General features: G+C 42.8%; 1 protein-coding gene across 1 annotated transcript in view; it reads right to left on the bottom strand.

Annotated features, from left to right (window-relative positions):
* Nucleotides 1-20,821, bottom strand: part of LIMCH1 (LIM and calponin homology domains 1) — a 360,985-nt gene that overhangs the window by 60,768 nt on the left and 279,396 nt on the right. The window contains 9 exon segments of the mRNA XM_061164658.1: nt 2,588-2,668; nt 2,670-2,846; nt 3,287-3,398; nt 3,483-3,601; nt 5,655-5,987; nt 6,507-6,749; nt 9,474-9,776; nt 17,905-18,153; nt 19,207-19,459. Coding sequence (XP_061020641.1) covers nt 2,588-2,668; nt 2,670-2,846; nt 3,287-3,398; nt 3,483-3,601; nt 5,655-5,987; nt 6,507-6,749; nt 9,474-9,776; nt 17,905-18,153; nt 19,207-19,459 — 1,870 coding nt within the window.

The raw sequence follows: 20,821 nt of genomic DNA, 5'->3' as shown, positions 1-20,821 counted from the left end.
CCAGACCAGGCCCTCCGTAAGTATTTACTAAATCCTTATTGGATACTCAGGAAATTGAAGAGAACAGTGCAGTCTCTGAAGATACCCTTCATTTATCTGTTTGCTATATACTTGTGGCTTTAAGACATTTCCTTTCAGACTAATTTATTAGCTTTAAGAAGGGACCAATTTCATCAGAATTGCCTTTGCTGTTATGGAGAAGATAATTAGAGCTTGGGCTTCAAATGATTTTCTCAGTTGTTCCATGAAAGATAGAAAAGAAAAGATGAGTTTTAAAAAATCACTAATAAAGAGATTTTTTAAAAAATGCAAAGTAGGTAAGTCAACAGACTATCACCTACAACACTGGCCAGACAAATCACAGTTGGTATAAGCACCCTACCAAAAACAACAATTAATAAAGTTTAATTGTGAGGGTAGGGGTATTTAGAAAGATAAGAAGAGTACCTTCTTTACCTATTGATTGCATTGTGTAGTTTTCAGCACAAATGAAGCACTTCATGATCAATACTCAGCAATGCTGTGAACTAGCACAAACTTCAGTTGAAGTGAGAAGGAGAAATGAGTTTACCTGTCATTTCAGACTACCCCCAGCACCCAGCACAGACAGTTTTACGCATAGCAGTTACTCAATAAACACTTGTTGAAGGGAACCACGAGCTCCCAAGGTGTGTGCCTGCTCCCTCACGCAATTTTGGCACGGAGTTTCTCTGACTATATCTCCTCATGCTCTAACCAGCCATCCCGTCCAGAGGGACAGAGGACAAGCGAAAGGGAGCCGTCAGACCTCCCGTCCCCTCCGGTGACTTGGTAGGCGATGCACTGGCCTGGGCCTGCGAGGGCAGCTCCCTCTTCGGACAGAGCAGGGTTTGGATCTCGGATCTGTGACTGCCGGCTGTGTGGGCCTGGGCCTTGGTTTCTTTCTTTTCTTTTTCTCTTTAACTTGGAGGATAAGTGCTTTACCATGCCCTATTGGCTTCTGCCACACCACCTGGTTCCTTCCTGCAGAACACAGAGGAAGCGTCTCCCTCTCCAAGGTTGTGTGGGGCGGAAAGGGGCTGCCTAGGATGTGTCCAGCAGGCAGCCTCCAGGCCTCACTTCCTTCCCTCCTCTCTTGCTAACTGCTTCCCACCGGCCTGCCGAGGCGGCGCCCGTCACCACGTCAGGGCATCTGGGGCCTGAGCGAGTGCGCTGGGCCAGGCCGTCCCTCGTCACCCACCTGCCCTCCCCAGCGGGGACCCAGGTGTAACTTCTCTACTGCCGGCGTCCCAGTCGTGAACTGGGGCCAACGGGCATCCCACCTCCCCGTGAGTTCCCAGGAGAAGGTGAGCTGAGCGAGTGAGGCACGTGGAAAGGGCGGGCTCAGCGCCCACCCCTGCTGCCTGCGGCTAGGGCCACAGGAAGGCTCTGCCAGAAGCATCGCCACTCAGAAGAAAAGGCTGCAAGAGGCACGCTAAATCCAGGTGGTAACGGCAGCTTGGCCACCCACTTGAAATTTGGAGATTACTGAGATTCTCTCTGCTCTCCACCCCACCTTCTGTCTCACTGCCGCCGAAGTGAAGCAGAATTCTGTCACTTCCTGTCTGATAGTGGAGCTTCACTTACGCTACACACTTCTTGCTCCTCTGCTCTACAAGGATCTGGCAGACCACACTTTTCACAAGTCTATCAATCTTTCATAATAACACCAGAAGCGTCAACATATAGGATTTTAAAGTAGACCATGAATCTCAGGATTACTATTTACCTATTTTCGTTTTATTTTTTTATTTGTATTTTATATTGAGTATAGTTGATTTATAATATAGTGTTAGTTTCAGGTGTCCTGCAGAGATTCAGTTATGCACATACATATTATCCATTTTTTTCACTCTTTTCGCATATTATTATAGAATATTGAGTAGAGTTCCCTGTACTACACTGTAGGTTCTTGTTGATTATCTTTTTTATATATTCCCAGCATGCGTGCTAAGTCACTTTAGCCATGTCCGACTCTTTGCAACCCCATGGACTGTAGCCTACCAGGATCCTCTGTCCATGGGATTCTCCAGGCAAGAATACTGGAGTGGGCTGCCATGCCCTCCTCCATATATAATCCATACCTTCATTTTAAATCAAGTCAGAGAATGGAATGAAAAGTCCACCTCTAGAAATCACTATTTGATAATGTCAAAATTAAATTAAATTAATTTTATAAGTAATATATATCTTCTTTGGACTAGAAGACCCTCCTGGAACCAGAATGGAATCAAGTAGGTCAGAAAGAAGTTCCGTTCCTTTACCCAATGACGTCTGTGTGTGCTAGAAAGAAATGAGAGTTTCCCCATTTAGGCTGCCCACAAGATGGCAGTCAGAAAGAATGTCTAATAGGACAATTCACAACTTTTCTTTCCACACCTGCTTACATGCAAGAGAGGAAAAAAAAAACCTTGGTAGACTGGGCCAATCATTTAATGATTTCATTTCTGCTAGCAAGAGCAGGTAAGTGGCATTGATAAACCATAAAGCATTAATAACATATTCAAAGCATCGATCAAGGCTCAGACTGGAGAAAAAAAGTCAAAACAGCTTGGGATAATCTTTTGACCTCTTATATTTTACTGGTGGACCCTTGGCAGATTCCTCCCAAATACGTTGCTTTGCAAATGGAACTGGAAGGAACTGGTTTGCTGGATCCAATGTGACTAAGAGACATCCCAGTTCTCCAGGTCATCATGTCATCTTTCTGTGAATCGGACAATTTTCTTTGGCCTTTCAGTCCACTGCGGCTCCAGACAGGAGCTGTCATCTTCTCTGATTTCTCTTCTCTCCCTGAAGCCTCCCGTTCAGAGGTCAGAGGATGTCAGCTAGGACACGTCAGTCCAGCCAGTCAAATGGCATTTACTGCTTAAGATGTTTTCAGTAGCATCACTCACGTGGCGTTAACTCAAGACAGGAGAAGCCAATGTTCACGGAGGCAGCAGCTCACATAGCAACTGAGTATTAATACCAGGGACTTTCTTCATGCAACTGATACTTACACGGGAATGGGTTTCCCTTTTCGGTTCTCGTGATTCCTGAGAATGAAATCCGGCCAGCACCCAACCACGTGCAAAGGCTAAAATCTCTACCCAGCCGGGGGCACTGAAAGCAGAACTCTGACCCCGGGATGGGCGCATTCCTTTCAGGGACTCCGCTCCATGCCACATCACTCATCAAGGGCACACTGTGGCTTAAGCTGTTTGGGGGGAGCCAGCAGCCGCACACAGCAGATGCAGCACACCCTGGAATCAGGCAAGGCGCTCACAGTGGCTGGCCGCTCTCCTGGGGTCTTCCGGCCTTTGGCGCCATCTCAGAATCTCTGTGAGCAGCTCCTTCAGTCTCTTCTTTGCCGTCCTGTGGCTGCTGTTTGTGGGTAACTAGAGCCAGACAGGACAGCTTTACCACTGGGGAGGAGTTCACACCAGAGGCTGTGGCCCGCCTGTTGCCTTCCACCTCCTCACCTTCCTCTGTCCTCCTGAGGCCCTCGCCCGCACTGATGCTAAGCTCCTCCTGGGACTTCGGCACGGGAGCCAGCCGAGAGACCCTTTGACAACAGTCATCTACGTCAGAAGTCACTGTTCTGCTGGTGACAAGTAGCATTGGCAGCAACAGAGAAGAGGAAACAAGAGTTAGGAAAGGAGACAGTGGAAGTCTTTGAGATGGAAAGGTTAAGAGAGAAAGTTTGGTTGCTATTCCAGAAGCTGGTTAGTTAGGATGACATCCTCAGAACGGGATAATAGAATATGAACCCTAGCAAGGCCCTGAGAAAGTCAAAGAAGGCTGGCCTGATTCTCCCCGTGGAGCTGAGTGATGACCCCTAAGTAGTCAGGGACTCAAGGGTGCATTTCTTACTAATTTCCTACTCCCACTCCCTCCATGCCTGATCCCCACTAGCCTCTGAAACTCCAGCAGTGACTTCTGGTGTACCCAGGTTATTTATATTTATAGCCTCCTCTATGGGATCATCCACGAAGAAATCAAACCAAAGAAACACCTCTGTATGTCACAGACGATCCACGATGTGCTTTGAACATCAAGGACAAAGGATGGAGGAGGCTGTCCCGAGCGGTCCCTCCTGCCATGAAGGGCTTTGCTTTGCTCCTGCCCCGCAGGTGGAGTGGACGCTCCTGGGAGAATCCAGAATCTTTTTTTTTTTTTCCTAACAGAAACTCAAATTTTAATAACATATCTACATGGAAGAGACCCAGGAAAACTGAGAATCTTACTAAAATTACTGAAACCCTCACCTTAAATACTATCTTCAGCCAAAGACAAAAGAGGATGCGGGGATAGGGGTTTGGGACTTCAAATGGGAGGAAGGCAATTCATTTGGAGATGGCAAAGCAGATGTTGAGTAAATGTATGTTTGCTGGACCATGCAGAGACAGTGGGGTGCAGACTGGACTCTGATCTCTAAGTTACCCCTACCTCACCCAGCATACAGAGAATCTAGAATCTTATAAATGCCCTGTGCTGTGCTGAGTCATTCAGTCGTGTCTGACTCTTTGTGACCTCATGGACTGTAGCCTGTCAGGCTCCTCTGTCCATGGGGATTCTCCAGGCAGTCTCAAAGGCCCCTTGCTGAATCATCTAACTTCGAAGAAAACACAGTATAACTTTAGTTCCACCCTGATGCTCCAGGCCGGTTGCATCTATCTGGGACTTATCACCCCCTGTCCGGAAACCTACCACCCCCTACACCTGCCCAGAAGACTTATCACCCCCTGCCCAACTACAAATGTCATCTCAACAAAAGAATACTCAAAATATCCCGCCTGATTGACGTTTCCCTTATCGCTTCCACAAACCTCCCTATAAGTATGAAGCCTCCCTGATCCCTCTCGGCGCTCAGCCTGGTCATTAGGCCGACTGTCGCCCCTCCTTGCCTAAATAAAGGTAACCTACTTCTGTTGAGGTCGTCTTTCCTTTTCTGCCTCGCCAGAACTGTACCTTACAAACCCCCCAAACAGGGCTTGGGAATTCACAGCTGGAAGCCCTCCAGTAAGAATGAGGACTGGGGACAGGTCTACAAGGTCTTTTCCCAGTTGATCCCTCACAAAGTTGAACGGTTACTCATCCAAGGAATGCTGACTCATAGGAACCCCCAAAAGAGTCTTTCCACTCGAGTTCTATGTTTTTAAAAAGTAGAGGGGGGAGAGGTTTACTTTATTGTGTGGCTGCTTAGATATCCGAAATCTGAACTTAACGATATTAATAACTATTTTTTTCTCCCTTATGGGATAAGAAAGAGGGAGTGTATAGATAATCTAGATTTTTATCAACATATTTTTAGGAAAAACACAAAGGGTATCATTAAAACATCCCATCTTGTCTGTTCAGTGTTGCTGACGAATAAAATAGCGCTTAATGTGGCCAAGGGAAAAAGGGTCATTTGCCAAAATTATTGGCATTCCCAGGCAGTGGTTCTGGTGACAACAGAATCAAAATGGATGTTTTTTAACTTCACACACGTTTGCCCCCTGAGGTACTGACCTCCCTTCTCTGCTAACCAGCAAAAGAGCCTGTTAAAACTTTGTCATTTCTGGCGGTTTCTTTAACGTGTGTCAGCGAACTCTTTAAAAGCGGCAGTGATTCCCATGCAGACCTCCTTGCACATGTAATGGTGAAAATACCTGCAGCCATTCTGTGGATTAAGCATGCGGTCTTCCTTTGAGTTGGACGTGGCCGCTGAGGCAGCAGACACGGCGCATGTGTGAATGTTGCGGTCGTGACTGATGCCTTCCTCTGCGTTCTCCCTGGGCCCCGCCCTGCCGATGCTGAGCCGCTTCCATGTCTGCTGATCTATCTCTGTCACTGGTCCAAAGTGCACGAACTTTTGCCTAGGGCTGCTGGAAGCTTTCTTATAGGCCCTTGCCTTGCGGCTGGCAAAGTCATCCCGGATGGCAGTTTCCGCTTTAATTTCTGGTGAAGGCTCAGGGGCACACGTGTGCTCCACATCTCCATCCCTAGTCAGAACCGGAGATAAGTTCCAAAGGTTTCTAAGGTGAGTACAGATCAAGGAAGAGTTTTTAAAATATAGTGGATGTATGAAAAATACTTGGATGGCTAAAGCAGAATTGCTTTTGCAGTAATCAATCAAATGAAGAAATGATCATTGCCTTGCCTGGGTAAAGAGTGCTTCTACAGATTTTAAAATATCACTGCCAAGGTCATAAATGACAGCATAAGAAAACCTTAGGTACAATAAAGTCATTAAAATGATTTAAAAGTCAAGTTTACATTCCTTACAAATAAACAAGCCTATTGAAATAAGCATTCACAATAAGTCTGAATTGAAAAGGATGTTTCCTGTCCACGTGGCTTGTAATTTTTAGTATTAACAAGTTTTAACTCATGCAAAATATGTTCTGTCTTTTGAGAGGTATTTCTTTTTTATGGCCATGAAAGTAAAGAGTGATAGAAGGATATGTGTTTTATTTGCTCAAAGTTAAATGATGCCACTGTTAGGGGAAACCATGACACACCTCGTCTGTTCTGACACTTTCAGCCTCTCCCACGTCTCCAGGTCAGCTTCTGTTATCCTGGCAGCCGTGATAAAGCGTGGGGCCTCACGGTGAGGGCCAGGCCTGCCCTGAATTCTCCGCTGGGCCAGGTCATCCTTGTAAAGATCCGGCACCTTCCTGAGTCCCTCTTCCGCAGGTTCACTCTCCTGGGCCCGCACAATACAGCTCACCCTTGACTTCACCTCTTCTGTCTGGCCCTGGTTTCTGTTAATTTGGTCCAGGCCCCCACATCATCGGAAAAATCAGGTTCCAGGAAGAGGAGCAGATAAACAGAATGTCAAGCACAGAAATTCAGAGGCTGAGCACAGAACGGAATGATGGAAGCACCTTTCCTCTCTCAAAAATATGGAATCAATTGTAGCCTGGATTACTATGCTACCCTTCTGACACTGTAACGAGACAGACGTTTCCACCAGATAACAGTCTCTAGTTTAGTTTAAGAAGAGAAGCCAGGGTTCGCCATAAGGGTATTAGAGATGGGAATGAGATTTCAGTTTGACAGTAATGATGCCCAATTCCCACCCTATTCAAGTTACTATAATGAATTCAAGTTTTCTGATTGAATCCCTGAGCCCCCTTGGAATGTCTTTTACTGCAGCAGTAAAATGTTAGTAACAAGCTCTGCATGATCCAAATTCTAGGATTAGCATGGAGATAGCTGGAACATTGCTCACATATTAGACATCTCAACCATAAACCTTCGTAGGTATGCCAGAAAGTATGATTAGGTCAATGCTGAAGAGAAAGGTTCAATGTTCAAACTCAGTCTCTGACTTTTAATAGCATCCATTAGGTCTGGTTAATGGACACTTGATGAGCAGAGAAGGTATCCTCTCTACTTGTATCCACAGGGGCAATACCCATTTGTTTCTTATGTCAACTGTTCACCTTTACTAATGATAAATCTGATACTTTCTCTTTTTTATATACAGAGATGTTTTAATCAGCTATTTCTTTAAGCTCTCTGGCAAATTTTGTTTTATTTTATTTTTTTAACTTTTTTGGCCGCAGGGCAAGGTATGTGGGATCTTAATTCCCCAATCAGGGATCGAACCTGCGTCCCCTGTATTGGAAGGTAGATTCTTAACTACTGGACTACGAGGGAAGTGGCCTGATATTTTCAATTGTTCCCCCAAGAAGCAAATATTAAATGGCTAATGTTGACAATATTATCATTTAAACTAAAAACTGCTGCATCTATGTGCATAAACATTCCATCACATTAAAAGTCAGTTTCTAACTAAAATATGTTTCCTAAGATAGAAGTTTTTAGAAATTGACATAAATAGGGCTATTCATTTTTTCCAAGCTAAATCACCTGGATGACTTGGTGTATTTACACAGTCTATGGACATCAGAAGGCTACAGAATTTTCTATTCACTTTCAGTTTGGGGAAGGGGAACGAAGGGCAGAGCAGAAAGCCACCAGGGGGCTCTCTTTTTTTTCAACAGTTCTTTGAAGCTCTTTAGAGAGATCGTGGGCTGTGTCCCCGCAAACAGACTCAGGTGACGACAGACAAATGGGGCTGGAAATATCAGGAATTAAAATTGCATGCAGGGGAAAGGAAAAAAGGAGGTACAAAAGCTACTCCCTTTCCTAACTCAAATTGCTGATCCCCATCAACATGTCTTGATGCTACTCGGTTATCCAGAAGTTTTTGTTTCACCGGCAGCAACTGATCCCTCCCACAAGGCCAATACAAGGCATGCCAGCAAGAACTGCAAAGACCAAGAGCCTCCTGAAGCTAGAATGTGTCCTATAAAACTGTGCCAGGTCTTCTATGTTCTAATCCCTGTTTATGTCCAGAGATCTTTCATGTGCTTTGCTTCCTAAATAAAAAACTAAAATACAACAGAAAATATGAACTACTCCACTGATCTCAATGACTCTGCCCAAAGAAACACTTTAATTGTGTAAAATACAGCTGAGATAGTAACATTTTTAGTTCAACAGATTATAAACCTCTTAAGTGATAGGCAGAAATATGGCAATTAAATAATAAAGATGTGAGCTTTGATTTTGATATAAAGGAAAAGAATGATGAACTCTGCACGTGAAAATTCAGCAGGCTGAAGACTTGACTGATTTCGTATCCCTCTTGGGATAAAAATCACTGGTCAAATCCATTTCATTAAATTTTCCTTTCCTTAATTAAGAAGATGGAAGAAAAGCTGGGACAAAGAATAAAATAATAAAATAATAATAATTTAAAAATAATTTCCATGACAGAATGAATAGAAGTGTGTTACATATCTGAGGACTTTTTTTTTTAATAAGAAGTCTCCATCATCAGATGTCTAGGTGATCACGCTGCTGTGAGGGAAGAAACAGCAAGCCTCATTTTTTTCCCCTTCCAATATCTGAAAGGCATTAGTAAGATAGAAGGGCTCATAAAGAAAAAAAGGCAAGTGAAGTCGCTCAGTCGTGTCCGACTCTTTGCGACCCCATGGACAGTAGCCTGCACCAGGCTTCTCCGTCCACGGGATTTTCTAGGCAAGCGTAGTGGAGTGGGCTGCCATTTCCTTCTCCAAGAAGGGTTCATAGCTGAGGAATAACTGTGATTTCTGCTTGCTGTGGATGGACTGGGGCAGCCTGGAGAGGTGGCTGTCCCTGTCCCATGTCACAGAACGCCAGTCTGACACCAGCACCCACACGTGGTATGGATATAGCATACCTGCACATTTGGGCCCCAAGTTTATTCGGTGAATTCAGCCCTGTTTGGACCTGGTCATTCTACTCCCTGCCATGTGAACTTAGAAGAGATTAGCTATCTGGAATTCCACTTCAGAATAAACCCCCATTACTGATTACATGTAATCAAGGTAGGAAATAGAGGAATGGGAGCCGGGGTAGGGGCTATAATTCAAATCACCCTCACCTCATTATATTCTCTCTCTTTCACACACACACGCACACAGAGTGCACACCTTTTATGCTCTAGAGTTTTCTTTTCTGAGATTCCCTTTGAGTGCTGTTTGCTGCCATCTGATTTCTCTGCCTCTTTTTTCCGGTAAGGCCCGTAGAGGAGTTGGTTCAACGGCACCATTGGCTTTGTCTGGTTCATCCTTGCTCTCCTAGCAGCAAAGTCATCTTTCTCAAGATCAGGCAGTCGACATGCAACTTCATCTTCTGATTCTGAATCTCTGCCGTGTTGGTGGACCAGGAAAGGGTTTTCTTTACGAAGGATAATATTGCAAACAGCTTCTTTCTCATCCTTTAATTGCTTTTGACTGACAGAGCAAAATTAAATGGAACTCCACATGTGATCAGACCAAAGCAGGTTTTAAATCCCCACTGTCAGGCAGACAACTGTCTTGTTAGTGAAAGGTCTTCTCGATATCGTTAGTCCAGATGACATCTGTTTACTACTTTAATCCAGCGTTGCAGAGAGTTAGGGTGGGTTTCAAAAGCTGGAATTTAGCCAGCTACTAGCAGTACTAAACATTCACTTAACTTGCAGCGCCCCATCAGCATGAGAAAGACAGGATCCTAAATGGCTCTGAAAGTGATAATCCAAACTCTTTAATGAAATTGGGAAAAATAAGAAGCGTCTAAAAAATATTTTTATGACTTTGTGGTTTTTTTGGTTGCTGTTGTTGGTTTTCTTTCTTTTTTTTTTTGGCTGCACTGCACAGCATGTGGGATCTTAGTTCCCTGACCAGGGGTCAAATCCACACCCCCTGCATTGGAAGCACACAGTTTAACTACTGGGCCCCCAGGGAAATCCCAAGAAGCATTTTTTTTGATTATTTTTTTCTTTTCCTCATTAGTAATGCACCCAATAGGTACTCAATTTATTTTGACTGACAGGGCAAAAATTTGAGCCACCAAGAAACTAATCTGGGGGAATGCTACTGAATGCAGCTCCGTGACGGCACAGCCAGGACACCAGACTGCAAAGTGTAAGGATACTCTTCCTGCGACGCTGAGCTAACCTGAGGCATCTGGGCTAGTCTGTGACCATTTACAGAATGGACTCAGGCACAAAAGCTTATCTTGCCCTGCTCCTCCCCACCAGCAATCCCTTCGTCAGGCTTTACCCCCCTCTATTCTCCACCTTTCAGCTCTTCTTCTTTGTCTTAGTAAATTGCCAAGTAAGTTGTGTTAAGGCATTCTGTCAAGACGTTTACTTAGGACTATTTTCATTTTCAAAGAAATCTTGAAGGCCGCAAACTTTAAGTTCTTGGGGAAACACAGTTTAATGGTGGACTATTAGGACTTTTTATGCTTTTTGCTTTTGTCGGGGGCAAAGCAGGGTGAGAATACAGTTGATGATGCCTTTCTGATATTCAGACAAACTCCTCCCCCTACTCATAAGATCAGCCTAGCTTCTAAATCACAATAAAATATTAAAACTTAAAAAATGGTTTATTATCTTTTCAGTTCATAGAGATGATAAGTAAATAAAACATCTTGATTTCTAAAGGAAGTTGAACTACTTTGTATCCAATTCTGAGAGAGGATTAAGAGTAAATTTTTCATGTTCATGGGACAGGTCAGCTCAAAAGTGGAGACAGGAGGAATTAGGTTGGCTAAGAGCAAGGAAATACTGTCTACACTGGTTGACCAGGTAGCCCACTGTCCAGAGGAGGCCATAGCTTTAGGTGACAGTAGGCCCTCACTCCACCTGACTTCTGGAACATCAAAATCAAAATCTGGGCAGCTCTAATCATGCCCAGAAAACTCTTTCTCCCTGCTGACCACTGTTCTCAATAAAATTTTAAATCATGGAATTTAGAGGTGATGGGTGATGCTCCTTGAATAAATTTATTTCTTTAAAAAATTTTTTTAATTGAAATATAGTTGATTTACAATGTTGTGTTAGTTTTGGTGTACATCAAAGAGATGCAGTTATATATACATATTGTGTATATTTTTTAAGCTTCTTTTCCATTAAAATTACTATATTGAGTATTGTTCCCTGTGCTATACAGTAGGTCCTTCTTGTCTATCTATTTTGTATATAGTGATGTGTATCTATTAATCCCAAACTCCTAATCTATCCTTCCCTCTCTTTTTCATTTGGTAACTACATGTTTGTCTTCTATGCCTGTGAGTCAATTTCTGTTTTGTAAATGAGTTCATTTGTATCATTTTTTAGATTGCACATATACATGATATCATATGATATCACATATTTCTCTTCCTCTGTATGACCTGCTTCACTTAATTGGATAATCTCTAGGTCCATCCATGTTGTGCAAATTAAATTTATTTCTTAATATATGAAACACTGCCCTTTGAGCAGCCCGGCTCTTCACTTCCTGCCTGGCCCCTCTTGGACGGCGTTACACTCTTGTCCCTGCCTCCCTAGCCAACAAGTCTGGCAAGAACCGACTGGTATTGGCTGACTGTGGCCATAAAGAATGGTCAGTGGGAAATGAGAGGCCACTGAATCAATCTCTTCGAAAACTCATTATTTAAACAGCACAGTGATGATGATAAAGAGGGTGGTTCATTATTATGAATGGGCTAGAATTCCTTCTAGTGTTAATTCATTGAACTCTAATACTAGCCTTGCAATGGCAGTGGGGCTAGCATCCCCATTTTATAGAGGGGAAACTGAGATTACGAGAAGAAATTTGCCCAAGGTCAAAGCGCCATTGCTTAAGTTACAAGTCAAACCCAGGCCGTTTGGCTCCACAGGTCCTGTTCTTAACCACTCTACTATTCATTACACAAAAGATATCTCCAGCAAGTTTTGAAAGTGGAGCATGGTGTCAAAAATAAGGCATTATCGTTACTATGGAAGCAGGAGACAGAGAAGCATTTTGGTCACTAAATGAAGGGGCCCTGAAGTTGTGCTCGGAATGGTGTGCCTGGCACTGCTAGCTGCAGATGGTAATGCTCAGCCAGGACTGACAATAGGAGGCTAGCTAACCATACCTGACAGGCTGGCACAGCACTTTACAGCTTACAAAGCCCTTTCAAACTCATTGTCTCATCTCATCCGGAGCAGACCCCGAGCTTGAAGCTCTCAAGTCCAAAAGCAACAGTCCTTCTGTTTTCTGACCAGAGTCCTGGGCTTCAATCTCTCCCAACTCAAGCAGAATTTTATGCGATAAAACATGCATTTACGCAAACAGCCATGCCAACTTGAGCAAGGAGAATCTACGGCCTTATGCATCACGTGAATCCAGCTAGGCTACAAATTCCCTGGGGTGTTTCTTTTTAGGCTAAATGCCCAGTGTGGCCGGACTCATTTCAAATGATCTCAGTTTAGATATGCAGGCTTAAAAACAGGGGGTGAATAAAGCTTTCCATATCACTGGCCACTTAAAGACACTCCCTGCCCACTTGAAAAATGATCATAATGACATTCTGCTAATTGCTTGAATCATGTAAATTCAGAGCTTCAAGGCAGACTCAGAAAGAGAAAAAATTTAATGACATAAATTCTGGGTTGGCACTGTTGGCTATGAAGTAATAAATAATGTCTATAAGGCAAATATGAAGGCTTATGCACACAGGTATCTAGTTAGCAAAAATATTTAAATGACTTTTTATAACGTGCCCTTCTTTTCTGAAGGTCAGTTTATTGTAAACCTTCAGTATACACTACTTTGTTTTTATAATAATTACAATAGCTCTGAAGAGCTAGTATATTCCAGATACACTAACATTCAAGACAACCCTGTAAGACTGGAATTACAATGACCACTCTGCAGAGGGGAATGTTGAGGTTTCCAGTTATGGTCATCTGAATGTAAGTAAAGTAAGCACATGTAAGTGGCAGACCTTGGCTCTCTGGCTTGATATTCATGGGGGAGGTTTGGCACTATTTCTTCGGAGTTATTCATAGATGAGTTGTGTTGAAGAAGGGGTTCCTCGGTGGGCCTAGCTCATTGCTTTACTTAGGAGGTATACAGTCCAACGTGACATGAGAAATGCCAAGCCCTGCCTCCTACCTGGCAACTCTGTCCTAAAACAAGTAAGGCTATCTTTGAAGGAGAGATTGTAGGCTCTGAGCAGGTGAGTGGGAAGAAAAGCCCTTGTCTCAAAGCTTCTGAGGCTTATATATTTCAAAGTGAGTCAGATAATGATTTCAACTGAGGAAAAGCTGGCATTTTCTTTCGCTCCCTTTTACCTGACGGCGCACAAGCAATCAGCTCAGATTAGCAGTCAGTTTGTTCCACTGGAAGAAACCGGGCCTTCCAGAAAAGCCTGTTAGGCCTCCTGGGGACGTCACGGGCACTACCAGAGACCTCCCAACCAGGGCAGCTACATCCAGAGTCACAGAGGTTCACACACATCCTGTGTCTGCCTGGTCCCTGGTCCCCCAGAATCTGTTCGGCAACAGTCAGGATACACAGGCATCTGGTAAGGAGGAATATGTGTCTGGCACTTAGCTGCATCTGCTCTTCCTCCAAAGACTTCTAAAATGTCTATTGTTCCTTGGAGGATTTTTCCCCCTCTCTGTGATTAATTACTATGTGCCTGAGAAGATCCACAGGCTAGTAGAAAAGACTGAGTGCTGAAACATATGAAAACAATTAGAAAAGAAGCCCAATCACGTGAAACCTATAATTCAGTTCAAAAACAAGTTTACTTCTCCAATGGGAAACACCAAGTCGGAGAATTCAAATCTCCATGGCATTTTAATTCAGGGGAAGTGAATCTTGGTTCTTATTTTATCCTCTTAAACACAGAAATCTCAGCTTCTCTGGCAGAGTCTCATATTTGGGGGGTAATTAAGCTAACTACATCATAAACTAAAATCATAAACATGGAAGGAAAAGTAGTTTATGCATTTCTGACTTCAACGGCAGACATATTTAATAAGAAAGACCTACTCTGTCCCATGGTGCTAAGATACCTCCTAACATATTCTTTGACAGGAAGCCTGGGACTTCTCGACTAGAAAACTCACGCACTTTTGCTCGTTTTTATATGGTATTAAAAATAATTCAAGGAGGTGTTTGAGAATACTTGTGACACAACCATCAAAAACTGGTCTACAAAAGTCAGGCCTGCCTCTCATCTACATGCCTCCTTCTTTGCCTGGACGTCATTCTCTCCCCATCTCTGCAAACACAGACTTTCTCAGCTCAGAAATAGGCACAAGAAGGATCTGGTGCCTCTTGTTGGGTTCCAAGATGTGGTGGCCAGAATGCATTTGGATTGCAAAGATAGGAGACTGAAGTTAAAATGCCTTAAGAGACATCAGCATATTGAAATGTTTCATAGTCTTATTTTCCAGACACCAAGAATCCTTTCCTTCCTCATGAGATGCATTTCATTCCAGTTAAGCTACTTTCTGCCACATTAAAAGCAGGATCCAAAATGTGATAAATTTAGGATGGCCGTTGACTCCGTTGTAGGCTGCAAAAAGTAAGTGACAAAGACACAGACAGGGCAGGCTGGTGGCATGGTCTATATAAAACTTTTATGAGAGAGCTAGCAGCTGAAAAATCTCTCTAACAAATGAATTCTGGGTGTTTGGAGCAGCTGTGTTGTGTTGCTATTGGGAACATTCTCTGGGAATATGCATGATTTTCCTGAACTCCATTTATAAAATGCTAAGTCAGTAGCTCTAAAGTATGACGTTAACTGACATCTGCAGACATTAACCGACCTGCAAATTTCTGCTTAATAGAGCTAACTTGGATAAAATATGGAAAAACTAAGCCAGATCCCAGGAACATGGACAGGAGCAAAAATTACCACACAAATATACTATTATTCTTCAATTAGAATTCACGGTTGTAGACTAACTACGACTCTAGGTCTGTGCACAGGATGGGAGCGGTCATAAAAGACTGCACTGTTTTATCAGAAAATAAACTTCCAGTTACTGAAGAGGCACAGGACGCTCGTGGAATCCCCAGCCTTTGCCCACTCTCCTCTCTTCTCCACATCACCACAATTCCTGGGTGCGCCGCGTTCTCTTCAAGTCTCTGCCCACTTGTCTCCCCGTGCTCTTTTGGATACTCTAAAGATCACATGTCCATGGGACCTCAGAGAGTCGGACATGCCCTAGCGACTGGACAGTAGTAACAACAAAGATGACACGGGGAGGTTCCTCAAAAAGTAAAAACAGAACTAGACCTCGCAATCCCATTTCTGGGTATATAGATCCAAAAGAACTCAAACCAGGATTCCCAAAGGGATCTTTGCACTCCCACAAAATTATTCATAATAAACAAGATGTGGAGACAACCCACATGTCTATCAAGGGATGAATAAGGGTAAGGTTGTGTACATGCATACAATGGAAGATTATTAAGCCTCAAAGAAGAATTAATTTTGTAATATGTGATAATATGGATGAACTTCGAGGACATTAAGTGAAATGAGCCAGAGTCATAGAAAGAAAAAAATGGCATGATTCTACTTACATCCTGTAGTTAAAATGGTCAAATACAGAGAATAGCAAGGTGGTCACTAGGGATGGAGGGAGGGTGAAACAGGGATTGCTAATCAATAGGATAATGTTTCAGTTAAGCAGGCTGAATACATTCTAGGAATTTGGTATACAACATTGTACCTACAGTGAACAACTCTGTATTGGACAGCTAAAGATTTGTTCAGAGTATAGATCTCATGCCAAGTGTTCTTACCACAATAATACATTTTTTTAAAAGTACAAAAGTAAATGACAGAAGATATGAGGGACTTTGTAGGAAAAAGAAAAAACCTGAGTAGCCAATACACATGCTGTGACAGTCAATAGCATTAGTAATTATGGAAAAAAATCAATTTTTTAAAAATGAGATTTTAATACTCAAACATTGGCAATTTTTGAAAATAACAAGAAAAACAATAAAAAAGATGATGGTGTCTTTGGTAACTTTTAGTTACAGACTTCACAGATGTGATAAAAATGAAGGTATGTGTGTCAAGGAAATTAAGATTAAAGCTTTTTTTTTTTTTTTTAATAAATTCACTCTCTTATCTGTATCACTTATTACTGATTTCCACAGTGCCCTAGGCTTGAAGACAGAAGCAGGAAAAACTGAAAACTGGTAAGAGGATATACTCCATTTTGATTTTCTCAGCACCTAGCTGGGTCTTTGACATACACAGACGCTCAAATCATGTTGAAACAGCATGTGTCTCAAAAGGTCTCTGAACTACAATTTAAAGAATATCTGGATTTATTTCTGTTTTTAAGATGGTATGACATTATCCTTTATAATTTTAGAAACCCCGAGAGTTTCTTGTAGCATAAGCACAGTTTTATGTCAGAGTTTTCTAGAAGCACATACACATTTAGGACAGACGTGTTTATCTGTGGGATACCACAGACAGGAAGAATTATATCCTCGGTGTATTATCAATACAAAGCCACCCTAAGATTAAATCCATATAAGCCAGTGCTGGAATTTTCAGTGAAGATCTAGACCACAGAGTAACCACACAGGGAGTTGTACAGAGGGATGGAAAACATTCTGTCAAACGTGTGGGAGGCAGTGGTGACGCTGTGGTTGGAGAAACCTGAAGGTGGCCACCAGGTCAGCAGTAAGTGTCTCAGAGACTGGGAAGTCACAACGTTCACTGATCCTCCGCTTATTCTGCTTGAAAAAATGGGTATATCACCCACCTTTCAGGATTCAATGAAAGAGCAAGTGGCAAAGGGATTTCAATGGTCAAACTGTTGTGAATTACCATTTGTCCAGTAAATTTTGGTCTATTATCTGTTAGGATCTTCATGGCTATTACATGGCAAAAATTAACTGGCTTCTCCAAACACTACATGAAACTGTACAATCACATTTCTCTGTGACTTCAGCTGCTGAGGGTCTCCACCTCTCATGTAACTCGAGGCCACCAGGACCGACACTAGTGCCTCTGTTACAACAAAGAGAAGTAATTACTCCATTCTTTGTTTCTGAATCAACAAGTTTTAGACATGAGTCAAATAAACCTAATTGTACTTACTACTCCCTTGGGACAAACAAAGTAAGTGGATTTTTGTCAGACAGCCACTCTTTCTAAAGACGGTGCTTCCCATGCCAAAGGAACGATTTTCTAGTGATGTGTAAAGGAAGATAAGAGCCATTTAGGAGTAGTGTGAAAATTAACAAGCCATAAACAATTGAAAAATCAGATGTTATTGCCAGATACGTCCTGTAGCCCACAAATGACTGACCACACATCCTTGACCAGGACAAGGTCTACTCAAGCAGCATGAAGCTCACTCTTTACCTCCATTTAAAATAACCAAAAATCCGGCAGAGACAGGCCTGAAGGCAAAGACGATTAGCTATTTCTATTTGCTCCAAGTAGGAAATAATGATGCAACGGGTAAAGCAGGAAGTGGGCAAACAAGATGGAAACTCCACCACATCAGACAGATTCCAAAGCCCCGGGCATGCACAAAGCCAGCCAGGCCAGTCCTGGGCCCGCACAGCTAACCTGGCAAAGCGCTGGGCTGCTGGCATGACCTTGATCCCGGCTTGCTCCAGCCTTCTGCGCTTCTGCATTTCAGCAGCAGCTTTCTCGTCAGACTTGGGAGCTGGTGCCACCACAGCCCCCTCTGGAGGAGGCTGCTCCTGTTCTGACCCACCATCAGGCGGCTTCCCACTGGTGTCCGTTTGACTGACGGGGTCCTCTTCACAAGGAGACCCCACTTCACTTTCCTCTTCCTCTATCGTTTCAGGATAGCTAGTGAGTTGGACAACATAATTGACCAAACTAACTCACTAGGCTGGGGAGCAGATCATAGATCAGCTCCTGGTCATTCTGATATTACTTCCACTTGAAAAAGGATCATAGTATGCAATACTATTCTGGTAATGTGAAGAAAATTAAATGCAGCTGTTTGTTAATTAGTACAACACATCATGATCTCCACACTGATTGAAAGCTATTTCAAACTTTGATAGGCAAAAACCTTTTCTGACAGAAAGGCAAAATTCATGTTTTCTTTAATAACTACAACTTTGAATAAAATGTTTACTCAATGGAAAATCATAGATAATAAAGGTAGACTATAAAAAATAACCAAGCAATGATCAGGATGGTTTTGCTAAAAGGATTAGACCAGGCTATAAGTTTCTTTTATTAGACTATAAGGTTCTTGAAGGCAAAGACTCTATCTTACCTTCTATTGGGTCTCCAACACCTAAAAGATCTATTGCTTAGCACATGGTAGATGCTCAATAAATACTTTCTTACTGAATAAATGAATGAAGAAATACAAAAACATAATCAGAGATTAGGGGAAAGACTGCTTGCTTCCCTAAAGAGACGAGAAGTCCAATGCTTCTTCCATTTCATTAGGACTGTTTGTTTCTACCTACGACTCAAGCATGTTCACGCATCCCTTACATAATGCTTGAGCTTATGTCTAGATAAACTTCCATGTAGATAAAAGGTCTTATTGTACCCGATCTAACAGGACTGGGAGTCAGATAGTCTCCAGGGAAGGATATGGATGACAGACCTGTTCTCAATGTCCTAATGATGGAGCTGGTTTCAAAAATCTACTCATTAGACCAGTGTTGGTTGAATACCTACTGTGTGCCAGGCACAGTTGTAGGCGCCTTCGTGAAGCTTCTATCCTATTGACGATCTCTCTCTGAAGGTCTGTTCTTCCCACCTCCATCTGTAATCTCACATCAATGGTCTACAGTGGCTCTTGGGGCTCATTCATATCCAGGGGCTGTAGTTCCTGCATCACAAGCCAGGACAGGAGGAGCACAGCCCAGGTCTTACCTGAAGGGCCTCTCCCCACCCAGGGGGGAGGTGGCGGTACTCCAGCTCTTCCGATATTCCTCTCGCTCCACCTTCTTCTTTCTCAGAGGCGCGGGGACGTAAGCTGTCTGGTTGCTCTTGTTGGGGAGGTACTGGTTAAAAGGCACTGCTGATTTCGGCTCACCGTGGGACGTCCGCCTCGCAGACATGTCATCCTTCTTCACATCGGGCAGCCTCCGATGGGGCAGGTCGGATTCAGAGTCGCTCCCCCTCCCTGGGGAGAGAGGACAGGTGCTGAGAGAGTGTGCCGGGCTAGCAATAAAATTCCAAATGGCAAGTATACAGTATGGGGGATGTGGTTAAATCTGTGGGTTCCGGGGATTACTTCCTTAAATTATTAACTTAACAAATCGAAAGTATCAGTCAAAGTTAGTCCACTCTGGGAAAAGCTCTCAATTCTAATCAAGAGAGAAAAAAGTCAAATTAAAAAAAAAAAAAAAAAAGAAGTAAGTTTAGCTGTATCTGAGAGTTACAATTAACAATACATTTGCAATAGGACTATATGCCTGCTCAGATTCTGCAAGTCTCAAAAGAAAAAATAAATTTACGGAGTTTTTACACAGCACCTGTTGTTGCAAGTCTTATTCTGCACTAGATAGTCTCACAAATAAGAATTATAAAAGATTTATAATCCTTTGTCTTTGACATATCTTTAACCAATTCATGAAACACCTGGAGAATATTCGTTATAGTCAAGGAGCACAGACATATAAGAACTATAAGAATTCAGAAAAATGATCAGTATGGATTATACCAAGAGTTTGCCTTCCAGGAAATGGCTTGAGTTATAATAAATGCATATTCCTCTATATCAGAGCCCTTCCTGGTACCCAGAGCTGGAGGCAGTTTTTTCCTGTGAACACTATGGCCCGATGATCTATTTTTCTTCTGGCACTTTATCCTTTCTATTTTGTATTTTGAGAACAGGGCTTTATACCCTTCACAGTACTTATCACATGGTCTTTGCACACAATGGATATACTCAAACGATCAGACGAATCAATGAATTAGTCTAGCTTAAAGAGCATTCTATACAACGCAAAGGAATTCAACATTACCAACATCAGTCTTTCACTGGTCAGTATCCAAATTATACTGTATCCTTGTTTCCTGAGTCTCATCTCATCAGATTTCTAACATCCACTGGACTGAAACTGTCATCAAAACATGCACTCCTGTGACAGGCAGCCACCATCTGAACGCTGGTTGAAAACTCTTAATCAGTGAGTGCCGTATAAAAAGGTCCTTCAACTCCATTGATAGCAAACAGAAATTGACTTCTTTACATTTGTGAAAAGAACCTTAAACTAAAAGTCGAGAGATGTGGCAGCCTTAGAGAAGCGGGTAGTGCAGGTGGTTATGTCAGATCCACTTTGTACTGAGCTCTGCCACTCAGCAAGGCTTCGAGTGGTGCAGGGACCAATGCCAAAGTAACACCGCTAGTTTTCCAGTCTTTAATATAGTGAGGATAGCAGTATCACCTACTTCGCAGCACCGTTGGGAGGATCAGATACGTGTGAGACTACTGCTACAGTCCTTGGTCCTGAGTAAGTGCTTAACAAACACTGACTACTCT

This window comes from Dama dama, chromosome 17 (genome assembly GCF_033118175.1).
Source record: "Dama dama isolate Ldn47 chromosome 17, ASM3311817v1, whole genome shotgun sequence".
In the NCBI taxonomy this organism is placed as follows: Eukaryota; Metazoa; Chordata; class Mammalia; order Artiodactyla; family Cervidae; genus Dama; species Dama dama.
This window is presented reverse-complemented; position numbering and strand designations above follow the sequence as displayed.